Source organism: Carcharhinus amblyrhynchos, chromosome 8 (assembly GCF_965287045.1).
Source record: "Carcharhinus amblyrhynchos chromosome 8, sCarAmb.v2.hapA, whole genome shotgun sequence".
NCBI classification, from domain to species: domain Eukaryota; kingdom Metazoa; phylum Chordata; class Chondrichthyes; order Carcharhiniformes; family Carcharhinidae; genus Carcharhinus; species Carcharhinus amblyrhynchos.
In genome coordinates this window covers 87,812,777-87,837,411 of record NC_137331.1, presented here as the reverse complement: position 1 = coordinate 87,837,411, position 24,635 = coordinate 87,812,777, and the positions used below count along the sequence as shown (strand labels likewise).

At 43.7% G+C, this 24,635-nt stretch overlaps 1 protein-coding gene across 2 annotated transcripts in view; it reads left to right on the top strand.

The window, feature by feature from the left end:
* Nucleotides 1-21,808, top strand: part of cdh17 (cadherin 17, LI cadherin (liver-intestine)) — a 97,086-nt gene extending 75,278 nt beyond the window's left edge. For both annotated transcript variants that reach the window (XM_080194413.1, XM_080194414.1), the window contains exons 15-18: nucleotides 5,250-5,480; nucleotides 6,049-6,168; nucleotides 17,358-17,474; nucleotides 17,595-21,808. In XM_080194413.1, coding sequence (XP_080050539.1) covers nucleotides 5,250-5,480; nucleotides 6,049-6,168; nucleotides 17,358-17,474; nucleotides 17,595-17,704 — 578 coding nt within the window. In that variant the 3' untranslated portion in view covers nucleotides 17,705-21,808. The remainder of the gene's footprint in view (nucleotides 1-5,249; nucleotides 5,481-6,048; nucleotides 6,169-17,357; nucleotides 17,475-17,594) is intronic.
* The last annotated feature ends 2,827 nt before the right edge of the window (nucleotides 21,809-24,635 follow it).

Sequence of the window (24,635 nt, the reverse complement as noted above, 5' to 3'; positions counted from 1 at the left end):
GCAATAATGTTCCAAAGGAAGTTGGAAGTGGTGGCGGTGACAGAGACTTGGTTAAAGGAAGGGCAGGACTGGCAGTTGAATGTTCCCGGGTATAAGTGCTTCAGGCGTGATAGGGGTGGGTCGCTGAGAGGTGGGGGAGTGGCGTTGTTAGTTAAGGATTGCATCATAGCAGTGCAGAGGGAGGGAGGTATAGAGGATATAGGAATCGAGTCGCTATGGGTGGAGTTGAGGAATAGGAAGGGAGCTGTTACTATGTTGGGTGTGTACTACAGACCGCCCAACAGCCCGAGGGCTGTGGAAGAAGGGATAAGCAGGGACATTCTAGATAAGTGCAGGAAGAATAGGGTGGTGGTAGTGGGAGATTTTAATCTCCCCGGGGTAGACTGGAAGGTGCCGAGATCAGAGGGTGCTGACGGGGAGGAATTTGTACAGTGTGTAGTGGAAGGATCCCTGGAGCAGTATGTGGATAGCCCGACCAGAGAGGGGGCTATACTGGACTTGGTTCTGGGGAATGAGCCTGGGCAGGTGGTTGACGTTGAAGTAGGAGAGCAGGTGGCTAACAGTGACCACAACTCTGTCTGGTTTAAGATATTAATGGATAAAGATGAAGCCTGTCCTAAGGGGAGGGTGTTAAACTGGGGGAGGGCTAGATACAACCGGATTAGGCAGGATCTTAAAGATACGGACTGGGGTAAGCTGTTTGATGGCAGGTCGACGCTGGGTATGTGGGAGTCTCTCAAGGGAAAACTAAAATCTTTGCAGGAAAGGCACGTGCCGGTCAAGAGGAAGGATGGGAAGGGTAGGATTAGAGAGCCGTGGGTAACTAGGGATATTGAGGACCTGGTCAGGAGGAAGAGGGAGGCGTACATTAGATCTAGGCATTTGAGGACAGAGATAGCGTTAGAAGAATACAGAGAATGTAGGAGAGAACTTAAAAGGGGCATCAGAAAGGCAAAAAGGGGCCATGAAATGGCTTTGGCGGGTAGGATTAAAGAAAATCCCAAGGCATTTTACTCCTATGTTAGAAATAAAAGGATGGTTAGAGGGAAGATTGGTCCTCTCAGGGACAGAGGAGGGGAACTATGCTTGGAGCCTGGGGGAATGGGGGAGATCCTGAATGAATACTTTGCGTCGGTATTCACGCAGGAGAGGGGCCTGATGTCTGGTGCTGTGCTTGAGGAGTTTGAGGATCCGTTGAGGGATATAGTCATCACGAGGGAAGAGGTGTTGGGACTTTTCGACAGTATAAAGACGGATAAATCTCCGGGGCCTGATGGCATCTATCCCAGGCTGTTAAGGGAGGTGAGGGATGAAATTGCTGGGCCTCTGACGCAAATCTTTGTCTCTTCTTTGGACACAGGTGAGGTCCCAGAGGATTGGCGGATTGCAAATGTAGTACCGTTGTTTAAGAAGGGTCAGAGGGATAACCCAGGGAATTATAGGCCGGTGAGCTTGACTTCAGTTATAGGCAAGCTAATGGAGAGGATCCTCAAGGATAGGATGTATGAACATCTGGAGCGCTGCAATCTGATCAGGGATACGCAGCATGGCTTCGTTACAGGGAGGTCGTGCCTTACGAATCTAGTGGAATTTTTTGAAGAGGTGACAAAAACGGTTGACGAAGGACAAGCCGTTGATGTCGTCTATATGGATTTCAGTAAGGCGTTTGACAAGGTCCCTCATGGTAGGCTGATAGAAAAGGTGAAGGCTCATGGGATACAAGGCCAGGTATGTAGATGGGTGGAGAACTGGCTTGGGAGGAGGAGACAGCGAGTAGTAGTGGAAGGCTCCTTTTCCAATTGGAGGTCTGTCACCAGTGGTGTGCCGCAGGGCTCGGTACTAGGACCTCTTCTATTTGTGGTATATATTAATGACTTGGAAGAGGGGGTAGGTGGTGTGATCAGCAAATTTGCTGATGACACTAAGATGGTTGGATTGGCAGGTACTGAGGAGCAGTGCCTGGCAATGCAACAGGACATAGACAGGCTGGTAGATTGGGCAGATAGATGGCAAATGGAATTTAATCCGGAGAAATGCGAGGTGATGCACTTTGGCCGGAATAATGTGGAGGGGAGTTATACGATAAAAGGTAGAACTATCCGGAGTATAGATACGCAGAGAGACCTGGAGGTGCAAGTGCACAAGTCCCTGAAGGTGTCGGTGCAGGTGCAGAATGTGATGAGGAAAGCGTATGGTATGTTAGCCTTCATAGGAAGAGGTATAGAATATAAGAGTAGGAGTCTGATGTTGCAGTTGTATAGAACGTTGGTTAGGCCTCACTTGGAGTACTGCATCCAGTTCTGGTCGCCGTACTACCGGAAGGATGTAGAGATCCTGGAGAGAGTGCAGAGGAGATTTACCAGGATGTTGCCTGGTATGGAAGGGCTGTCTTACGAGGAAAGATTGAATGAACTTGGGCTGTTTTCCCTTGAGAGACGTCGGCTGAGGGGGGATCTAATAGAGGTTTATAAGATTATGAAGGGGATAGATAGAGTAAATGGTGGTAAGCTTTTTCCGCTATTAGAAATGGATAGAACGAGGGGTCACGGGCTTAGGGTGAGGGGGGCTAGGTATAAGACAAATATTAGAGGGCAGTTTTTTACGCAAAGGGTAGTGGGGGTGTGGAATGCACTGCCGAGTAAGGTGGTGGAAGCAGGCACGCTAGGGTTGTTTAAGAGTCACTTAGACAGCCATATGAGCGGGCTACATATAGGGGGATATAGTAGGCCTTACTAAACATTGTAGGCTCGGGAATACGTTTTGCCTCAGGGATGTTAGTCTTTGCCTGTTTAATAATGAATTTTTTTGTCTCCACAGGCATTTAAGTCCAGCAAGGGGCATGCATGCGGCAGGTTGTAGTGGGCTGCTCTTGGACGTTGCTTCGGGAGTTGCCTATTACTTCATGTCGTTAGTGTGCTTAAACTGGACCATCTCGAGGGCAACATGACAGCTCAGAGACTATCTCTGTTACTGTGCGGACACATGGATTTGGGCCTGTGTCTGTGGGAGTTTGCACGTTCTCCCCGTGGTTGCGTGGGTTTCCTCCGGGTGCTCCGGTTTCCTCCCACATCCCCAAAGATGTGCTTTTAGGCTGATTGATTGGGTACTAAATTGTCCCTAAATTGGACCTCCCTGATCCTCGCACATTAGGCGTAGACTAAAATCATGAATAGGTCACTGAGACAGTGGGACGGCGGCGCGGGCTCGTTGGGCCGAAGGGCCTGTTTCCCGTGCTGTGTTGTTCTTTGTTCTTTGTTTTGTTGTAAATCTCAGCAATCTGACAGTATCTGTGGAGATCGAACAGAGTTAACATTTCAAGTCTGACAAAAAGTTAACCAAACTTGAAACCTTGGCTCTGTTCTCTCTCCACAGTTGCTAGCAGACCTGCTGAAATTTTCCAACACTTTCTGTTTTTGTTTCGGATTCCAGCATCCACAGTAATTTGCTTTTATAACTATCTATAATTCCTGGCTCAATCCTTTCATGGAAACTAAGTCCAAGCAAATTGTTTTACTCATCAAACAAGAATTATTTTGAGTTTACCCACATCCATTGCAACACTAACACAGTGTACTATCTCAAAGCACTGAACAATTAAATTATATTTGTTGTTATACAAACTAATAACTGCATTATTCATTTTGCAATTCTTTGGATAATTCTTTCTTCTTGCTAAATTGTTATAATTTCTTTTAGTTCAGTTTCATAAATCTTCCAATCGTGCAATTTGAATACAAGTACCGGGAATTGTTTTTCTTTTTTATTCTTTCCTGGAATGTGGGCTTCGCTGGTTGGGCCAGCATTTGTTGCCCATCCTTAATTGCCCTTGAATTGAGTGGCACTTAAGAGTAAACCATATTGCTGTGGATCTGGAGTCACAGTTAGGCCAGACCAGAAAGGGATAACAGATATCCTTCCTTAAAGGACATTAGTGAACTAGATGGGCTTTTACAAAAAAAATCAACAACAATCATCATTAGACTTGTAATCTCAAATTTATTTTTTAATTGCGTTCAAATTTTGTCATCTGCCATGGTGGGATTTGAAGCCAGGTCCCCAGAATTGTACCCTAGATTACCAGTCCAGTGGCAATACCACTATTCCACATCAAAACAAGAAGCTCTGGAAAACTCTGCAGGTTTGGCAGTGTCATGGACAGAGTAACAGTGTTAATGTTCCGAGTCCAATACAACTCTTTTCTCAGTTCCTACCCTTCCACTACCCCAGAATAAACACTTTGCAACATTGAAATGGGACCAGAAAGAATCCTTTGTCCAATAACTGACCATCAAACAGCACTGGTGTAAGTCCCACCTCGATTTCCACAGCCAGCCATTTTGCTCAAATATCCCACCATTCTGACACTTCCACTAATCTATGGGTCTACACAAAGTTCAGCATATTTATTTCTTCTGGCTTCCATGATCCGGAATTTGCTTTCAGGATTTCAGTTGTCATCTCATTTTAATTCTATACCTTGATATGATCCTCACATCAAAGCGCTGTTTGTTTCTTACTTTTTCTCCCAATTGGACATGTTTCTTCCAGCCAATGTGACTCATTTGTTTAGAATTTTCTGGTAGCTTTCCTGGCATTCTGCTGTCAAAAGTCTTTTTAAAAGCTTGCAGATAGTTTTGTGACTTACCTCTGAATTCAGGTATGTCTTGTTCAAAGTTCTCTGCATTCTTATCGAAAGGAATGTGAGATTACATTCAAATGTGGATCCGTATATAAACGCAAGCTGCCTTTGCTCCTAAAGATTAAGAGAAATTTTTCAGCGTGGTCCAAACTATGTTTGTCATTTGTAGGGTTGTTCCAAATTTGCTTTAATTAACCTCACACTTAAAACATTTAAAGTTTAGTGTTAAACTTTCTTTATTCATTCATGGGGCATGGGCACTGCTGGCTGGCCATTCCTAATTGCCGAAGGGTAGTTGAGAGTCAAACACATTGCAGCAACTCTGGAGTCACATGTAGGCCAGGCCAGGTAAGGACAGTAGATTTTCTTCCCTAAAGGACATTGGTGAACCAGATGGGTTTTTCCAACAATCAACAATGGTTTTCACGGTCATAGTAGATTCTTAATTACAGATATTTTTTATTAAATTCAAACTCCACCACCTGCTGTGACAGGATTCAAACCCATGTCCTCAGAATATTAGCTAAGTTTCTGAATTAATAGTCTAGCAATACTGCCGCTAGGCCATCACCTCCCCTTAACTAAGCATTTGCTTTGTGTTTTCTTATAGATCATCCTCAAAAGAGTTCTACAGTGAAAATTAGCATTTACGTAAAAGATGTAAACGACAATGCTCCTAAGTTAGCAGCAGTGTCCTCTTCATTTTCCATTTGCCTCCCTGCCCAAAAAGAGGAAAAAGTTACAATCTACGCTGAAGATGACGATGCAGAATATGGTGCACCATTTAAATTTTCCACTGATGAAATTACAGGCAAAAAAATCAATATAGAACAAATTAATGGTAAGTGAAGATGATGGTTCCAACTTATTTAAGTGTGATACTAAAATCCAGCATTTCATATGATAGGTTTTTCTGTTCCAAAATTGGGAGTTGGTTTTGGCTGGACCAGAAGATTCCGCCCATAATCCTTTCTTTGCATATATAATATTGTCACTGGATGAGATTTTGTCCTCATATTACTCTGATTATGGACACAAACAGGGATATAGTGGGGTATAATACCCAATGCCATTTTGGCCCTGCTATGGGACCAAAACAGTTGTCCCCTGCCTCAGCTGAAGGCTGGCAGCCTCACTTCATCCACTTGCTTCTGGACATTTTTTTAAAGACCAAAATCAGGCCTTTATGTCCCAAAGGCACTTTTAATTTGAGGAGACGAGTCTGAGAAAAATCAAAAAACAACACACCATCATAGCATTACAACAAAATAATCTAACCAGAATTTGATTTGAATGTAGGAAACATTTGGGATTGCCAGTAAGGTGAAATCTATTTTTGGAATCCCTTTGATGTATTTGCAAATCCTTGTACCTGAACAATGTCACTAGCGCGGTGATTATCTTCACAGCCACTCACGCTTCTGTCGCCATGATGTTTGGTCCTCACACTGAAGAAATAGAATATAAGATTCCTTTGAAAATCACTGACAATGGCTCTCCTCCCCTACAAGGAAACAGTATCATAACAGGTAATAGTTCGTTGTTATCAGCTTAAAATACCAACCAGTTCTTAGGGCATGATTGTAATAAATATTACAAATGACCTTTTTGTAAGTTAAACATTTGTTTTGTTTCATGATCCTGACCCTAGAGTAAAGGAATAGAGTTGAAAACTGCAGATGTATCTGATTAGTCCTATCTTTCAAATAGATCTCTGCTAATTTTTTCCATACTGAATGGCTCCAATGCCCTTCTGGACGGTGCTTCCCCACAATCACTTTTGACATAGTTAAATCTTAATGGTTGTGCATTTTTCAAAGCTTGAGTCTCTATTGTTGTTTGCAGCAATCTTGAACATATCTGGGTTTAATTTATATTTTTCAATAAATTTCCCAACATTACAACAGTCGACACAATTTAAAAGTACTTTATTGGCTGTGAAAGTAGCGTATACAATGTGAGTTTCTTTTTTCTCCTTTGCCCTATTCAGATTCTATTTGCCCAAAGTAAACAATCACATTTTTTTTAAGTGGACATAGAGGAACATGAGGATACATGTTATTTTAAAAGTTAATTTATTAGTCACAAGGCTTACATTAACACTGCAATGAAGTTAATGTGAAATTCTCCTAGTCACCACAGTCTGGCATCTGTTTAGGTCAATGCACTTAACCAGCAAGTCTTTCAGAATGTGGGAGGAAACCAGAACACCCAGAGGAAATCCATGCAGACACAGGAGAACATACAAGCTCTTCACACAGAGTGACCCAAGCCAGGAATTGAACCCAGGTCCTGGGGCTATGATGTAGCAGTGCTAATTGCTGTACTACCATGCCACTTGACATGTAGTATTGAAAATGTTAGAGGAGTTTGAGATAGTGGCTAATAAGGCAAGTGGGATCCTGGTTTATAAGTAGAGGCATAGAATACAAGAACAAGAAAGTTATGGTAACCTTTATGAACCACTAATTTGATCCCAGCTGGAGTATTGTATCCAATTCTGGGCACCATACTTTGATAATGATCGGAAAGTGTTTAAGAGGGTTCTAAAAAGTTTGAAAGGATGGTGTTATGGATGTAGCGCTTCAGTTTCTTGGATAGCTTGGAGAATCTGGGGTTGTTCCTCTTAGAAAGGAGAAGGTTGGGAGGATATTTGATAGAGGATCTGGATTCAGTGGATCCAGAGAAACTGTGCCCACTGATAGTAAGGTTGAGAACCGGATTTAACATTAATGACAACTTGAGGAAAACTTATTTGTGCAGCAAGAATACTCGATAATGAAGGTGTATTCAAAAGGGAATTGAATAGTTATCTGAAGACAAAACAAATGCAGGGCTATGGAGAAAGGATGAGGATGGGATGAGATAAGTTGTTTTTCCAGGAAACCAGTGTGGACATAACAGGCCAAGTGGCTCCTTCTATGTTGTAACCATTCTATGATTCTATTTTATGACTTCAGCTCAGACACTTCAAAATCATTTTAGATTTTCAGTACTTTTCCCAATGTTTTGAATATATTTGCTGTAATTTGGCAATGGGAGTTGTATACTTGCTCCAGAGTGGTCTTTTATGGATTTAATGCCACCTCTTTGGATTAACATTTCATCCCTCTGGCTATGCATTCCATATGATTCCTTACTGCTTCTGCACACAGTGAACTATTTACCACTACTTCTAGATTACATTCATACTCCATTATAGTTGTTTAGTTTATATTCCCATGGCTCCCTAGCCTCCCCTAACCTATTCATTTTGCCCTTGTGCACATTAGCCACGCCTTCCTAGCCTATCTACATCCATTTGTATGTTAGCTGTTCATTACCAGGAGTCATTCCAATTATTCAAGTAGCATATGAATGGATTTCTTCTGAATATTGTTTGCCAAGTAATGTTTGATCATGGAAAATTCTACTGACTGCACAGCCTACAGACATGCAGGTCAAATGCAGACACTCCTATCTGCTTTAATGGATAACAGATCGGGAATTCCATAATCCTGTATATATGGGTAACAAAGAATGCTGAGTCGATGGCAGTTATTTCAGAATTACCTTCAGAACAATATGCTGCGGGAATAATATGATAAATGCATGATTGGAGAGATGGCATAAAGAAGATATTTTGATTCCTGGGACACTGGGAATCTATAAGTAGAATCGAATCTCTATAGTGCAGAAGGAGGCTATTCAGTCCATCGAGTCTGCATCAACTCATCTTTATGTATTTAAAACATGCCTTCCCTGTTAATCCCCCTAACCTACACACCCTTGGACATTAAAGAGCAATTTAGAATGGCCAATGAACCTAACCTGCACACCTTTGGAGGAAACTGGAGCAGCTGAAGGAAACCCATGCAGGCGCAGGGAGAAAATGCAAAATCCACATAGTCAGTTACTCAAAGCCAGAATTGAGGCCAGCTCCCTGGTATTGTGAGGCAGCAATGCTAGCCAACGTGCCACTGTGCTGTCCAGGAAAAGTGACCTATATAATGCACTTTGGTAGATTGAACCAGAGCAGGGCTTACTCAGTTAGTGGTAGGGTGTTGGAGACAGTTATAGAACAAAGGGATCTAGGGGTACGGATTCATAGCTCCTTGATAGTGGAGTCCAGGTGGACAGGGTGGTGAAGACGGCATTCGGCATGCTTGGTTCATTGGTCAGAACATTGAAGTTGTACACGACATTGGTAAGGCCACACCAAGAATACTGCGTACAGTTCTGGTCACCCTATTTTAGAATAGTCATTATTAAACTAGGATGCTACTAGGATTTGATGGTTTGAGTTATAAAGAGAGGGAATGGGACTTTTTTCCTTGGAGCAAGGAGGCTTAGGGGTGATCTTATAGAGGTCTATAAAATAATGAGAGGCATATATGTATATATATATATGAGCAATAGGCAACGTACTGTTATTCAGCACACTAACTACCCAAGACTTCCAGCTTCAGCTAAATTTGCTGGGATGCACCGGCTGCTGGAAAATTCTTGGAACAGAAGAGGAGATTTTTGAATTTTTGTAAAGAACAGATAGCCATTTATAGAAATACTGGGTCCCAGGACCCATTTAGGCCTAAATGTATAGGAATAAAAAGTGGCTGTAAAATGACAAAATAAGATGCTGGCAGATTCTGAATGGTAACAGAAGTGGGAAGACAGGAAAAGGAATCTCGAGGCAAATCATGGCATAGCAAAAGACACAAAATCTCCACTTGATGGATGGCGAAACTAAGGAGCTGCTAAATGAAAACAGAAAATGCTGGATAAACTCAGCAGGATAAACCCGCTCCTCTCTGTCTTCTATGACCAAGATAAACTTGGATGCTGCCTGTAAGATAGACCAAGATTAAGGTTTAAGGACTTCTTGAAGACGAACCTCAAAAAATGTGTTATGTTCATCATGGATTGGGAGATTAGCAGGATAAATACATTGGGTTACAGAGATAGGGTTTGGGTGGGATTGTTGTCAGTGCAGACTTGATGGGCTGAACAGCCTCCTTCTGTACTGTAGGATTCTATGATTCTATGTAGTAGATAGTCAACATTTTTTCTTGAAGGTAAGGGCAGGGGTTTAAGGTGAGAGGGGAGAGATACAAAAGGGTTCAGAGGGGCAATTTTTCCACAGAGAGTGGTGAGCATCTGGAACGAGCTGTCAGAGGTAGTAGTAGAGGCGGGTACAATTTTGTCTTTTAGAAAACATTTAGATTGTTCCATGGGTGCCTGGGTAGCAAGGTGGCACACTGGTTAACACTGCTGCCTCACAGCGCCAGGGTCCAAGATTCAATTCCGGCCTTGGGTCACTGTCTGTGTCGAGTTTGCACATTCTCCCCACGTCTGTGTGTGTTTCCTCTGGGTGTTCCAGTTTCCTCCCACAGACCGAAAGTGTGCAAGTTAGGTTGCTTGGCCATGCTAAATTAATCCTAGTGTCAAGGGGTTTAATAGGGTAAATGCGTGGGGTTACGGGAATAGGGCCTAGTTTGGATTGTGGTTGATCCAGACTCGATGGGCTGAATGACCTCCTTCTGTACTGTAGAGATCCTATGAGATGGTATAGAGGGATATGGGCGAAACGTGGGCAATTAGGGATAATTTAGTAGTAAAAACAGAGTGGTATGGACAAGTTGGGCTGACGGACTTGTTTCCATGTTGTAAACCTGTATGACTCTATGGGCCCTATTTTACCATTTTGATTCTAAGTGCTGGGCGAACTTGAATCTGGGAATGTTTCAGGTCCGATTTTTAGATCTGCTGTCAGGCGCTCCTATATGCACTCTGCCTGAAAAAATATCAGCAATTCTGAATCGTGCTGCAGAAGCCTGTGGGCATGGGTTAACATGCCCGAAATCCTGCAGCTCTGATTGGCACCTCCAGCTGTGCATGCGCAGAAAAGAAATGACAGAATGCGGCTCTCCTACCACATTGCTTCCGAGCTAGATAATGCCTCCCATGGCCCCTCATTGACATTGCCCCACCACCCCCCCCCAACATTACTGACCCATTTATCCCCCCACTCCCTCTGCCACCCAGACCGGTCATGGGTCCCTCCTCCCCACCTTCCCCTCACTGACTTCAGGCAGTGTGGTAGCAGACCCCACTATCTCCCTCACTGCTCTCAGGCAGAGTGGCAGTGGACACCCCTACACCTTCCCCACCCCACCGATCTTAAGCAGAGAGCCGTCGGACGCTCGGCACCTACCTCCTCACTAACTGGAGTGCCCGAATTGGGCTTTTGTGGAGCACATCTGTCTCGTGCCAATTCAGGATGGGCGAACGAGGTGGTAAACGGGAAAGTGCTGGTAAAGTTGGGTGTGCAGCCCATTAAGTCAATCTAAATTGCTTCAGAAGGTTAGGGGGCATGGAGGATTGGTTGTCTAATAGGAGGCAGAGAGTTGGTATCAATGGGTGCTATTCTGATTGGCGGTTGGTGACTAGTGGACTGCCGCAGGGATCGGTGCTGGGGCCTCAGCTATTTACCATTTATATAGATGATCTGGAGGAGGGGGCTGAGTGTAGGGTGAAGAAATTTGCTGATGACATGAAGATGAGTGGAAAAGCAAATTGTGCGGAGGGTGTGGAAAGTCTGCAGAGGGACCTGGATAGGCTGAGCGAGTGGGCGAGGACCTGGCAGATGGAGTATAATGTAAGCAAATGTGAGATTATCCACTTTGGCAGGAATAATAGTAGGAGGGATTACTATTTAAAGGGAGAAAAGCTGCAGCATGCTACAGTGCAGAGGGACCTGGGGGTCCTTGTGCATGAATCGCAAAATCCCAGTCTACAGGTGCAGCAGGTGATCAAGAAGGCGAATGGAATGTTGGCCTTTATAGCGAGGGGGATAGAATATAAAAGTAGGGAGGTCTTGCTGCAACTGTACAGGGCACTGGTGAGGCTGCAGCTGGAGTACTGAGTGCAATTTTGGTCGCTGCACTTGCGCAAGTATATTTTGGCCTTGGAGGGAGTGCAGAGGAGGTTCACTAGGCTGATACCGGAGATGAGGGGGTTAAACTATGAGGAGAGACTAAATAGACTGGGTCTGTACTCGTTGGAGTTTAGAAGGATGAGGGAGGATATTTTAGAGACATATAAGATAACGAAAGGGATGGATAGGGTAGAGGTAGAGAGATTCTTCCTGCTCAGAAAGGACACAGGACTAGAGGGCGCAGCCTCAAGGTAAGGGGGGGCTAGTTTAGATTGGAGTTGAGGAGGAACTTCTTCACTCAAAGGGTGGTGAATCTCTGGAATTCTCTGCCCTTTGAAGTGGTGGAGGCTACCTCGCTAAATATATTTAAGACACGGGTAGAAAGGTTTTTGATAGACAAGGGAATTAAGGGTTATGGGGAGAAAGCGGGAAAGTGGAACTGAGCCACTTCAGATCAGCTATGATCTTATTGAATGGCGGGGCAGGCTCGAAGGGCTAGATGGCCTACTCCTGCTCCTATTTCTTATGTCCTTATGTTAAATGCATGCAAATACATTTAAATGGCTGTTGTGCCTGTTTCAGGCGTGGTCCCGATCGCAGCCATTTTTGGGCCTTGGTAAAGGGGGAACCGGTGCGGAGGCAGGCGTGGATTGTGGTACTCGCCTCACACCCGTCTTTACCAAGTTTTTGTACCTGAAAACGGGTACAACTTGATGGTAAAATTGGGCCCTATGACTCTTTAGTATGAACAAGATTTCAGCTGAACCAAGCTGGGCCAATTGGCAGAGTAACTAATGCTAGTGGAGAAGGGGAATAATGAGAGAAACTCAGGGATTGGCAGAAAGTAATGTAGAATAGATTGGACTGTAATAAAATTAATAGGGAAAGCAGGAAAATCAGACAGGGACAGGATTGAGTTATATGCCCTTACCTTCACAAAGTATTATGAATGAAACTGATCGAGCTCATGGCGCACCTTACAAAAGCTTTAATAGTGATATGGGGTGGAAATTTCACATCCCGCCCTCCATGGGAATCATAGCAGGGACAGGACCATGACCTCGGCGGGGGGAGGGAGGGGATTTTCTAGTTTTGAGGCCAGCGTGACCAGAATACTCTTCCCATGGCTTAAGCGAGGACAGGATTCAGAACCAAATAATTCTGGCTGCTAAGTATTCAAGGTGTGATTAAGTAGGAAGATAGAAGGAGTGGCAGCAGTATTAATCAAATATCTTGGGGTATAATCTTCACTTGGTGACATGGTGTAAAATGAATGACAACGAGTTTGGATTTGGGGTGCCTCAGGGATTTAGCGGAAGACGTATGGAATTTTCAAAATGGAGTTACGGGAATAGGGCCTGGGTGGGATTGTGGTCAGTGCACTGTAGGATTCTATGGATTTTATGAAATAGTTGTAGTCACAAAGAATACAATTTAAAGAACAAAGAACAAAGAAAATTACGGCACAGGAACAGGCCCTGCAGCCTTCCAAACCTACACCAACCGTGCTACCCGACTTAACTAAAACTCCCTACCCTTCCAGGGACCATATCCCTCTATTCCTATCCTATTCATGTATTTATCAAGACACCCCTTAAACGTTACAAACGTATCTGCTTCCACTACCTGTCCCTGCAATGAGTTCCAGGCATCCACTATTCTGTGTACAAAATCTGTCTTGTACATCTGTTTTAAATCTTGCCCCTCGCCCCTGAACCCTATGCCCCCTAGTAATTGACTCTTCCACCCTGAGAAAAAGCTTCTGACTATCCACTCTGTCCATGCCTGCCATCATCTTGTAGACTTCTATCAGGTCTCCCTCTCAACCTCCATCACTCCAGTGTGAACAAACCAAGTTTCTCCAACCTCTCCTTATATCTAATGACCTCCATACCAGGCAACATCCTGGTAAATCTTTTCTGTGCCCCCTCCAAAGCCTCCACATCCTTCTGGTAGTGTGGCAACCAGAATTGAACACTATTTCCAAGTGCGGCCTAACTAAATTTCTATAAAGCTGCAACACAGCTTGCCAATTTTTAAACTCAATACCCCGGCCAATGAAGGCAAGCATGCCATATAGCTTCTTGACTACCTTCTCCGCCTGTATTGTCACCTTCAGTGACCTGTGTACCTGTACATCCAGATCCCTTTGCCTATCAATAAACTTAAGAGTTCTGCCATTTACTGTATATTTCCTATCTGTATTAGGCCTTTCAAAATGCACTAACTCACATTTGTCTGGGCTAAACTCCATTGCCATCTCTTCGGCCAAGTCTCCAACTGATCTATATCCTGATGTATCCTCTGATGGTCCTCAATTCAATAATTTTGTTACAGCCATTTCTGTCCTGTAGGAAGGCTAAGAAACTGGTTGGAAAAATTCAAATCAGGAATAACAGGAAAGGTGGGAACAGATTATGGATGCAAGACACATTTAAGGATTTTGGAGAGGAAAAGAAGCTTGCAGCTTGTGGCAGGAATTAGCAAGGGCAGAGTTAGAGGAAGGGGTGAAGGCAACTGTTTAGAAAGGAGAGGGGGCAGTACCTGTTTTGTCTTGAGTTTGGTGTCCACATTGGATTTCTTTAGAGTTTGTCCGTTACCCTAAGAAAGCTGCCATAGACAGTTATTGGTAAAAAAAAACTGGTTTATTTATTAATATCAGAAGTAGTCTTACATTAACACTGCAATGAAGTAACTATGAAAATCCTCTAGTTGTCACACTCCAGTACCTGTTCAGGTTACCCTAAGGAGCACAGCAACCAGTCTGTCTTTTGGACTGTGGGAGGAAACTGGAGCACCAGGAAGAAACCAAGATGGAGAGGAGAGCATGCAGACTCTGCACAGACAGTGACCCAAGCCAGGAATCAAACCCTGGGTCCCTGGCGCTGTGAGGTAGCAGTGTTAACCACCATGCCACCCACACAAATTAATCTACATCTCTTACTCTGCTTGAGTTTGTACTTCTGCATCCCACCAAATCTCAGTCTCTTAGGCATGTGACGCTCATCATAGATACATCAGCAGTTACATCAGGATCAGGTATTCCTGATGTTAACCCTTTACTCTTCAGTGCCCAAAGCTAAGGAAGGATTGACAATGTCACTAAGCTGAGAAGCAGAAAGGGAAATTGGATGTCTGCGGTTCAGCAGGCTGGGGGAGTGGTGGGGGGTGGTGCATGTATGTCAAAGTTTCTTAGAAACATCAGAGGGACCATGAAAAGATGAGACAGAATTAGAAAGGAATGGGGGAGTTTCAGGTTCAGGACAGACGAAATCTCAGGGGATGTTTGTTTTGGTTGGCAATGAATGGGGGTGGTAGCAGTAGAATCACCTCACTGAATAGTTTATATATTTAACACAGACTTCCACAGGCTCCTTACACTTTTTACTGTGAGGATAGATGGAGCAGAAAAGGACTGTTTGAAGAGATGATTGATAATGAAGATAACATGTCACAGGTTGTTATTGTTCTGCAGAATGATCCTAGAATAGTGAATTGTTTCTGCAGAGATTGTGGCCAGCTGGAACATATATGATCAAGCCAGATTGGCAATGGATGGTTCAGCCAGTTGTGTGCCAGATACTCTCAAATCTGTATTCCTCTGGCTGGTCTATGTGTTACGTTTGCCAAAAAATCTGTGTCGCAACCCAGTCTTTTCTTCTGGTTGCCATTTCTCTGTAGATGCTGTGGCTGCAGGGCTTACTGTTTGTGCATGCTAGGACAGGCTTCAAGAAAGGATGATTAAAGCATATGACTTATTCCTTTATAACCTTTCCCTGCTAAAATTCTTCCTCTTATCAGTTCTTTGACTTTATTCATACTAATCTGAAATCGGTCTAGCTGTATGTGTGAGGCATTTTTTCTGCATTTGCACTCCTCATCTACAGCTGACACCGAAACTCCTGTTTAGTTCAATGTCAAACAAAATTAAGCAAATGAATTTTATTGGATGACATTAGATTGAGAAACTATCCAACACTTTAATGTGAAAGTGGTTGTGTTGGTTTGTGTGAGTCAGTAAATCCGTAGAAATTGTTAGGAGAAACAAAAATGAAAGATGGGGATAAATGGAAGTACTGGAAATCTGAAATATCCAAAGAAAAATAAATATGCTATCCGCATTCATGATAAAGAACATTGAAAAAGAGTATGGAAGGAAGTCCCTAACCTAAAAACTCAAATAATTTCAACTTTTTAGATTTGGTTTTCCTTATGAAGAAGTATGTACATATATTCAATGAAGGCACTGTCTGATTTATCACATTGTACTTGCAGAGGAATATATTTGTACCTGAGAGTTAAATCTTTTAAATAGAACATATTTTATCAATAGCCTCTTTAGCTTGGTTATGTCATAAGTATGGAGTGAGCCATTGGGTGAGATTTTACGGCTTTGCTCATCCTGAAACTGTAAAATCAATCACCCGTTCAAATTTCCGTGGTAGGCAGGGCAGTAAAATTCCAGCCATTGTCTTAATGATGTGATGATAGCAATTGTAAAGTTTGCGATTTAATCTTTATGGTGCCACAGGCTCCCAATTCACTTCCTTGGGTCATTGAGAGAAGTTTTGATCATATTGGCTTTTGGACCGTCTGATAATTCCCAAAATCTAGGCTGAGTCCACAGTCTCTCTGACTGGCATATGTCACAGTAGGGAACTGCACCATCTTATAGCTAGCTGTAACATGTTGCTAACCTGCATGTTGCTGGTGATACTTGCAACCTTGTAGGTGGACCCAGCAAGCATGGGCTTGGATATGAAGTATATGATCTTTCAGCCATTTGCCAAGAGTGAGTGAATAATGAGGGCTGATAAAGAAAAGTGTAGCAAGCTCTCCAGTATTGATTCCCTCAAACTCAGGTATGAGACGTAGTATATCTAGAATATTATTTGCTAGGTGGCAGGATATGAGCCCTTTTTTTTCCTCATTCCATGTTGGCTTGATAATTGGCTTGGGTGTCGCACTTAAGCCTCACTTAAGCCTCGTCATGAGCCTCTTAGTATGCTGTGCACTACCCCATTACTGTCATGTGATGATATCAGACTTGTACGTAAAGCATCCCAATTTGACTAATTAATGTTGTGTTATCTATCAACATCTTGGAGGTTACCATTGACCAGAAACTAAACTGGAGCCGCCATATAAATACCATGGGCTACAAGAGCAGGTCAGAAGCTGGGAATTCTGTGGCAAGTAACTTACCTTGTGATTCCCCAAAGCCTGTCCACTATATATGAAGGAGTGTGATGACTTCGGCGTGTGATGGAATACTCTCCACTTGCCTGGATGAGTGCAGGTCCAATTAACTCAGCTCGACATTATCGAGGACAAAGTGGACTTTTGATTGGAAACCCATCCACCACGTTCAACATTTACTCCCTCCTCCACTGATGCACAGTGGCAGCAGTGTGTACAATCAAAAGAAGCACAGCAGCAACTCACCAAAGCTCCTCCGATAATATCTTCCAAACCCATGACCTCTACCATCATGAAGGGCATGGGCAGTGGATACATGGGGACAACTCCATCCCCTGCAAGTTCCCCTACCAAGCCACTCATCATCCTGACCTGGAACCATATTCCTTCACTGATAATGGGCCAAAATTCTGGAACTCCCTCCCGAACAGCACTGTAGGTGTAACACTACACAGACTGCAGTGGTTCAAGAAGGTGCTTCACCACCAACCTCTGAGGGACAGTTAGGGATGGGCAAGGGTGGCCTAACCAGTGATGATCATGTTCTGTAAAATAATTTAAAAAGTGTGCATTTTATATGGTTCTCTTTGTTTTCCTCCTCAGTTAATATCTGTAAGTGCGTAGAAGGAAACAAGTGCTTCATTCCGCTAAAAGAACAAAGTGGACCGTCAAAAGTAGCCCTTGCAGTTGGAATACTGGTTGGGACCTTTGCTGTCATAGGTATGTACTTGCCTAGAGCTAAGCTGCAGGTTTAGTAAGAATTTCTGTTTGCTAAAATATCACTTATTTGTTGAAAAATGGTTTAAATAATAAACATTCATTCACAAAATATTTCCACAGGTTTAATCCTCGCAGTGGTATTATTACGAACGAAACGCAGAAAGAGTGATAAAATAGACCCCAAAGCAGCACGGAATGAGAAAGAAGCTATACCTCTAGCTCGATGCTAGAAACTTGAATATCTACTGCTCCCGAAGGAAATTATTTTGCAGGGTCAACCTTGTAGTCTTTGAAGATCCCTTCACAAACACTTCTCTTTTTAATGTTCGACAAAACTTTGAATGCAATTTAATTTGGTGTTGATTTTACCAGAAACATTTATTTATAACTAGAATTTTGCAGAATCCTTTAAAAAAAATTAGAAGGATGTGTGCATAGAGTGTATTCATTACATTCCACTGTGCCAATAAAAGTGTTGTGTAATATTTGGAATGCCACTCATCAATCTCACTTTCAAGAGCCTAAATTTGAATCTTATTTTGAGTGAATGTGACTGTAGAATTATTCATTTTTGGAGTCAAAAGAGAAAATTCTGGAAAACCTCAGCAGGTCTGGCAGCATCTGTAAGGAGAGAAATGAGCTGACGTTTCATTCCAGATGACCCTTTGTCAAAGCTGGTTTCAGATTCCAACATCGCAGTAATTTGCTTTTATTCATTTTTGGAGTTTTATTGTTAGGATCTGTTTGATTTTTAAAAAAAGTTATTTGCAATTAAAATTTGTTTGATGCTGGTTTGCAAATATTTCTTGCCAAAATAGCACAATGGCTATTTTTGTTATTTCCTTTATAGTTAATAGAATATGTAAAAAAAGGGGATGGTTCTGAGTGATGCCAAGACAGACCAATCATATAGGACAAGCTGGTGTACCCTCTGCACTTAACATAGGGGGCACTGTCTTCATGAGTTATATTTTGGCATCCAAAATGAAGCAGCCGAGATTTTCAACATTTTTGTTAAATGCTTCAGCCTTAAGCCAGTTAGTTAATGCTTGAACCTTTGTTTAATGAGTGATACAAGCCACACACCATTTCAGGTTTAGTGAAGTCACAATACAGTCATGCAATGAAATAGTTTGACCCGAGTCTTACTATTGTCTTTCATGTTTGTTAGGAAAAATACTTTATAAATACGTCTTTAGAAATATTCCAATCGGTGAGCAGGGCTGAGTTAGGTGAGCCCAGCAAGAGCAATGTTGGATGCACTGCACTTGATAAAATCACCAATGGAGTAAAGAGGAGAAAAAGCAGCCAGGGTTTTAACTCCTGAATATTATCCAGTGACCTGCCCTGCAAAAATGGGCATGGGTAAACATCAGACGCTGACATGGTTTTTGGGCTCAGCGTGATTTTCACTGTGGTGAACCCAACCTGACAGCAATTACTGTCGAGGTTTGCACACAATGGATGGGATTTTATGGCCTTGCTCATCCCACAACTGTAAAATCCCACCCGAGGTCAATGGACCTTTCCATTGTCTGCCCCTCGCCCGCTCCGATTCCTGTGGCAGGCGGGGTAGTAAAATTCCTGCCAATGGGTGCTTTTGTCCAGAATATTGGATGGATTGGCGGGGCTGTATCCGGCCAAACATCAGTGCCTTCAGGAAAAACTGAGAAAGCAGCGAAGGGAATGGGTGAGGGTGTGGGAGAAATTGATGCTGTAAATATATTGTTTCAGTCGCATGCCAGATAAATAGGCTTTGCTGTTTGTTGAGATCGTTTGTGTTCCACGGACATCTTTTTCCTCATATTCCTTCTGGGTCCTCATACCAAAGAAAGTGCTGTGTAAATAAGATTTATGTTTGAATTATAGTGTCTTTTTTTGTCCAGCTGTCGTTGAGTAACTTTCATTATGTTAATATTAAATTGAAATGTTATTGGCTAAAACGATGACGCTCCTGCTGCAACAAGATATTGACAAATACAGGTTTTTAAGAAAATGATTGTTGTAATTCCTTTGTAACCTTCTGTGATCATGTTCAGGGTAGATTTATTGCTTATTTTGCATGTGCATATATTTTTGACCTCAGTGGTTTCTCCTTATGGTTAAATGTGATGATTTTAATATGAAAATATTTGCTAAATTGACCTTTGTTGCTGCATTGTTTGTTTTCTTCTGTGCATAATCTTCTCATGGGGCTTCTTATTATTATTAGTGCTCAGGGATGACTGGTGATAATTAATTGTACAATGAGACCTGGCTACTGGAATGACTAGTCAGTTAGACATTACTTAAATGTTTTTATGACACCATGCTGTAATAGCATGCTTCAACTTCTCCAATCTCACTGAATAGGGCCTTTTCTGTCTGGTTGTCAAATCAGCAGATTTACTTACTTGTCAGAGAGAGAACCAAATTATAAAGGTTTACAAAGATGCACTCAACCTCTGAAAGTTTGATGCAGACAATCACTGTACAATGCCAACACCAAACCATCTTAATGTGGCAGATTTATCTTGTCTTGCACATAATGGGTGGGATTTTATGGCCCCACTCCTCCCAAAACCGTGAAATCCCACCCGAGGTCAGTGGACTTTTCCATTGTCCGTCCCTTGCCCAATTTGATTCCCATGGCAGGTGGGGCAGTAAAATTCCTGCCACGGGCATTGGAGCGGGCAAAGGAGTAAATATTCTTTGAGATCTACATTTGAAATGTTTTGAATATGTTGTTTTCCAAATTGTGATTCGCTTTTGAGGATTATGGTGCTAAAATATTGCAATGTTGCCCTGAGAGAGAATAGAAGTGGTTGAGTGTGCCCTACATGGGGTTATGGGGATAGGGGCCTGGGCGGGATTGTTGTTGGTGCAGGCTCGATGGGCGAATGGCCTTTTTCAATGATTTACATTCAAATGAATATGTGGCAGCTAAATAATGTATTGGCTTTTGCAGTGCGATTATAAGAGTAGCATATTCTACAACTGACCCAGGATCACATTAAGCCTTTTAAATGTACGAACGGAGCCCCCAGTATCTAACATCAAGTAAATAGGAACCCATTGCTAGTCTTTTCTTTGCACGGTCAAATTTAAGTAATTGAAGTTGTGCTTCAGTCTGGTTTGGTAGGTGATGTGTCATTGAACATGAACTATGGTTCTAGGTGAATCAACAAGGCTCCAGGTTCAATCTATGGTTTGTGCTGTTAGTGGATCCTAGTCAGGGCGATAATAGGTCTTTACTAACAATCTCAGTGTCAATGGCCAAGATTTCTATGTCCAGAGATTTGAGATTAAATCAGCACACACAACCTGGGTGGCATGGTAGCACAGTGATTAGCACTGCTGCTTCATAGGTCCATAGGTCCATGGGTTTGATTCCAGTCTTGGGTCACTGTCTGTCTGGAGTTTGCACATTCTCCCTGGATGGGTTTCCTCCCACAGTCCAAAGATATGTGGGTTAGGTTGACTGGCCACACTAAATTGCCCCTTAGTGTCCCAGGATGCTTAGGTTAGAGGGATTAGCAGGTAAATATATATAGGGATACAGGGATAGGGCCTCGGTGGGATTGTGGTCAGTGCAGACTTGATGGGTCAAATGGCCTCTTTCTGCACTGTAGGGTTTCTATGATTCTACATGGATCTATGTGGTCAGCATATCTCTGTTCCACACTGATCAGTGAACCCCTGGAAGAATAAAAATCAAATTGCAAGTATAGTTCTTTTACGTCAGATTACTAGGATATTCATTTTGGAGCCAGGTGGTGCAATGAGTTAACACATTATTCTTACAGCTGTGATGTCTGAGTTCAAATTAATGGGATTAAAGTTTCCTCTTTCTTCTGGCTTTGAGGATCTCTTGTGAAATAAGCTCAAACAGTCTTAGCTCCTAGTGCAACACAAAACAGAAAATCTCAGAGAGAATGACCACAAGGATAGCTAGCGTGGCAAAGGGAAAGTCCAACTGCTGTAGTAGGCATATATTGGGCAGAGTAAGGTGTGTGTTGTTCTGCATCAGATCTGTGCTTTCCATGAGACTTGGAAAGTGTTCTACACTGGCACTGGGTGCCAAGGTGGTTATATCTTTCTTGTTGAATACAAAACTCACTGAAGTAGAGGTATATTTACAATCCAGTTTGATTGTGCTGCCGCTGTTTTGTTTTTGTACTTTTATATGAATCACACCATTCCAAGCTATAGTATGTTTATACTTGATCTATCCTCAATGCTCGGGTTGTTGAAAATTGCAAAGAAATGAAACGGTCTAAAGCTACACCAATGTAACAGTTTTGTATGGCCTTGTCTGGGTATTAAAAAAAAGAATAAAAAAAATGAGAAAAGGATTTCAAGATTTATTGGACTTTTTTGCAATAACTGGAGGTGACGTGATGTGTCTCCAACAACAAGAAGGGTTTATTACACTATAAAAATCATTTACACTCGAAGGGTCTGACAGAATCATGTGCATATCTCAGCTCTCTTCTCTCTGCCTTCCAATGAGGTCATCCCAGTCCTAGGATGCCAGCCTTTGCTCCCGATTGGCTCGGCTTCCCTCACTACCGTTCCATAACGTCTGGTCCCATCATGAGGCCTGCAAAGGATCACCCCTTAAAGGGGCCATGTTACCACAATCTTTCTCCCCCAGCTCTTGAGTCTACCTATGAGTGAAAACAGAAGAGAAACACTGTTACACATAAGCATACAGACTCAATGAGGGTGATTCTCCCCGCCCGCTACGCTGCTCCTAGCAGCGCATCTGGCCAGGAGACATTAGGGGAGGCCATTTCACGGCTCCCTGCTGGGTGTCACGGCCTCTGTGCATTTCCAGTGCAAAGATTTCTGGCGCGGAGCTGATTTCAACACTGAAATAGCAATTTGCATTTCAGTAGTGGGCCCAGGACTGAAGTCTCTGGGCCTGCTAGCATCCCACCAGGAGTGGTTCACTCCAGCGGGGCTTATAACTGCTTCCCACAAACAGGATACAAGTGGCTGCTAAGAGAACTAGGGCCATGGAGGCCCCCTCAGGAGGTCAGAGGTAAGGGGGTGCTTTCTGGGCAGTACCAGCCTGGTAGTGCCAGATTGGGCCCCTGGTGCTGCCCAAGGGAAACCTTAGCACTGCCCACCAGGCATCAAGCTGTGCCAAGTGGGTGGGGGCAGATGAGGTGGGGCCTGTTGGGGCAGAGCCTAGGGGGGTGATAGGTGTGGGTGGGGAGTCCCACTGCCACGTTGAACAGGGATCAGTGGCAGAGGAAAGGAGGACGGTGATTGGGGAGGGGTTAGGGCTGCTGGTGGAGGAGGGGGTGTAGGGACTGCCGGGTGTGGGGCGGCCAGAACTGCAGGGGGGGGCTAATTAAGGGCAGATCGGGAGATCGGAGCTGACCGGAGTGGGGGGCACATTGGGACTGGCTGGGCAGGTCGAAGAGGCCAGCGATCGGGGGTTTGGGGGATTGGAAGGCGAGCAATGAGGTGGTTACGGGGCTGGTCAGCGATCGGGAGTCTGGCAGTGCGGGGCCACTGTGCATATACTGATCTCTGCTCTGACAGATCAGAGCATGTGCAGTGGTCTGCTTAGCGTAATACTGCCAGCCTCTCCAATGGAATAGGCCCCGCTTCAGATTTTCAATCTGAATCTTGTTGGAGCACTCTGCTGTGCTCAGAGTGTGGGAGGCTCATTCTGAAAATCCCACAAAAAAAAGCGGGAGTTGCTCCAGTTTTCATACAAATTGGGGATTCTTTTGGGAGAGATACCAAAGGAAAAGTCCATTCACTGAGTCAGTCAGTCTGGATACTTCTGGACTGTGGAATGCTGCAGCTCAACTCAAGGTCCTTCAACAACTAAGGCTTTTAGGTAGCGTAAAGACGGATGAAGCTCCGGGGCCTGATGGTATTTATCCCAGGCTGCTTAGGGAGGTGAAAGATGAAATTGCTGGGCCTCTGGCGCAAATCTTTGTCTCTTCTTTGGACACAGGTGAGGTCCCAGAAGACTGGAGGGTGGCTAATGTTGTACCGCTGTTTAAAAAAGGTAGTAGGGAAACCCTGGAAATTATAGGCCGGTGAGTTTGACATCGGTGGTAGGAAAATTAATGGAAAAAATACTTAGGGGTAGGATGTATGAGCATTTGGAGCGTTGCGATCTGATTAGGGATACGCAACATGGCTTTGTTAGGGGGAGGTCTTGCCTTACGAATCTGGTAGAATTCTTTGAGGAGGTGACAAAAACGGTTGACGATGGGAGAGCCGTTGATGTCATCTATATGGATTTCAGTAAGGCGTTTGACAAAGTCCCTCACGGTAGGCTGGTAGAAAAGGTTAAGGCGCATGGGATACAAGGCCAGGTAGCTAGGTGGATTGAGAACTGGCTGGGCAATAGGAGACGGAGGGTAGTTGTTGAGGGGACCTTTTCGGGCTGGAGGCCAGTGACCAGTGGTGTGCCGCAGGGCTCAGTACTGGGACCTCTCCTCTTTGTAGTATACGTAAAAGACTTGGAAGAGAGCGTACGTGGTGTGATCAGCAAGTTTGCGGGTGACACCAAGATGGCAGGATTGGCGGATACTGAGGTGGAATGTCAGGTGATACAGCAGGATATAGATAGGTTGGTACATTGGGCAGATAGGTGGCAGATGGAATTTAATCCTGACAAATGCGAGGTGATGCATTTTGGAAGGAGTAATGCAGAGAGGAGCTACGTGATAAAAGGTAGACCGATTAGGAGTATAGAAATACAGAGGGACCTGGGAGTGCAGGTTCACAAGTTTATGAAGGTTGCGACACAGGTAGAGAAGGTTGTGAGGAAAGCTTATGGAATGCTAGCCTTTATAGGAAGGCGTATAGAGTATAGGAGCTGCCGTCTAATGCTTCAGTTGTACAGGACGTTGGTTAGACCGCATTTCGAGTACTGCGTCCAGTTCTGGTCACCTTACTACCGGAAGGACGTGGAGACTCTGGAGAGGGTGCAGAGGAGGTTTACCAGGATGTTGCCTGGCATGGAAGGACTGAGTTACGAGGAAAGGTTGGAGAAACTGGGACTTTTCTCCTTGGAAAGACGGAGGTTAAGGGGAGACATGATAGAGGTATATAAGATACTGAAGGGAATAGATAGAGTCAATAGTGATAGGCTGCTCCCTAGATTGGGTACAATTACGAGAGGTCATGATCTAAGGGTGAGGGGGG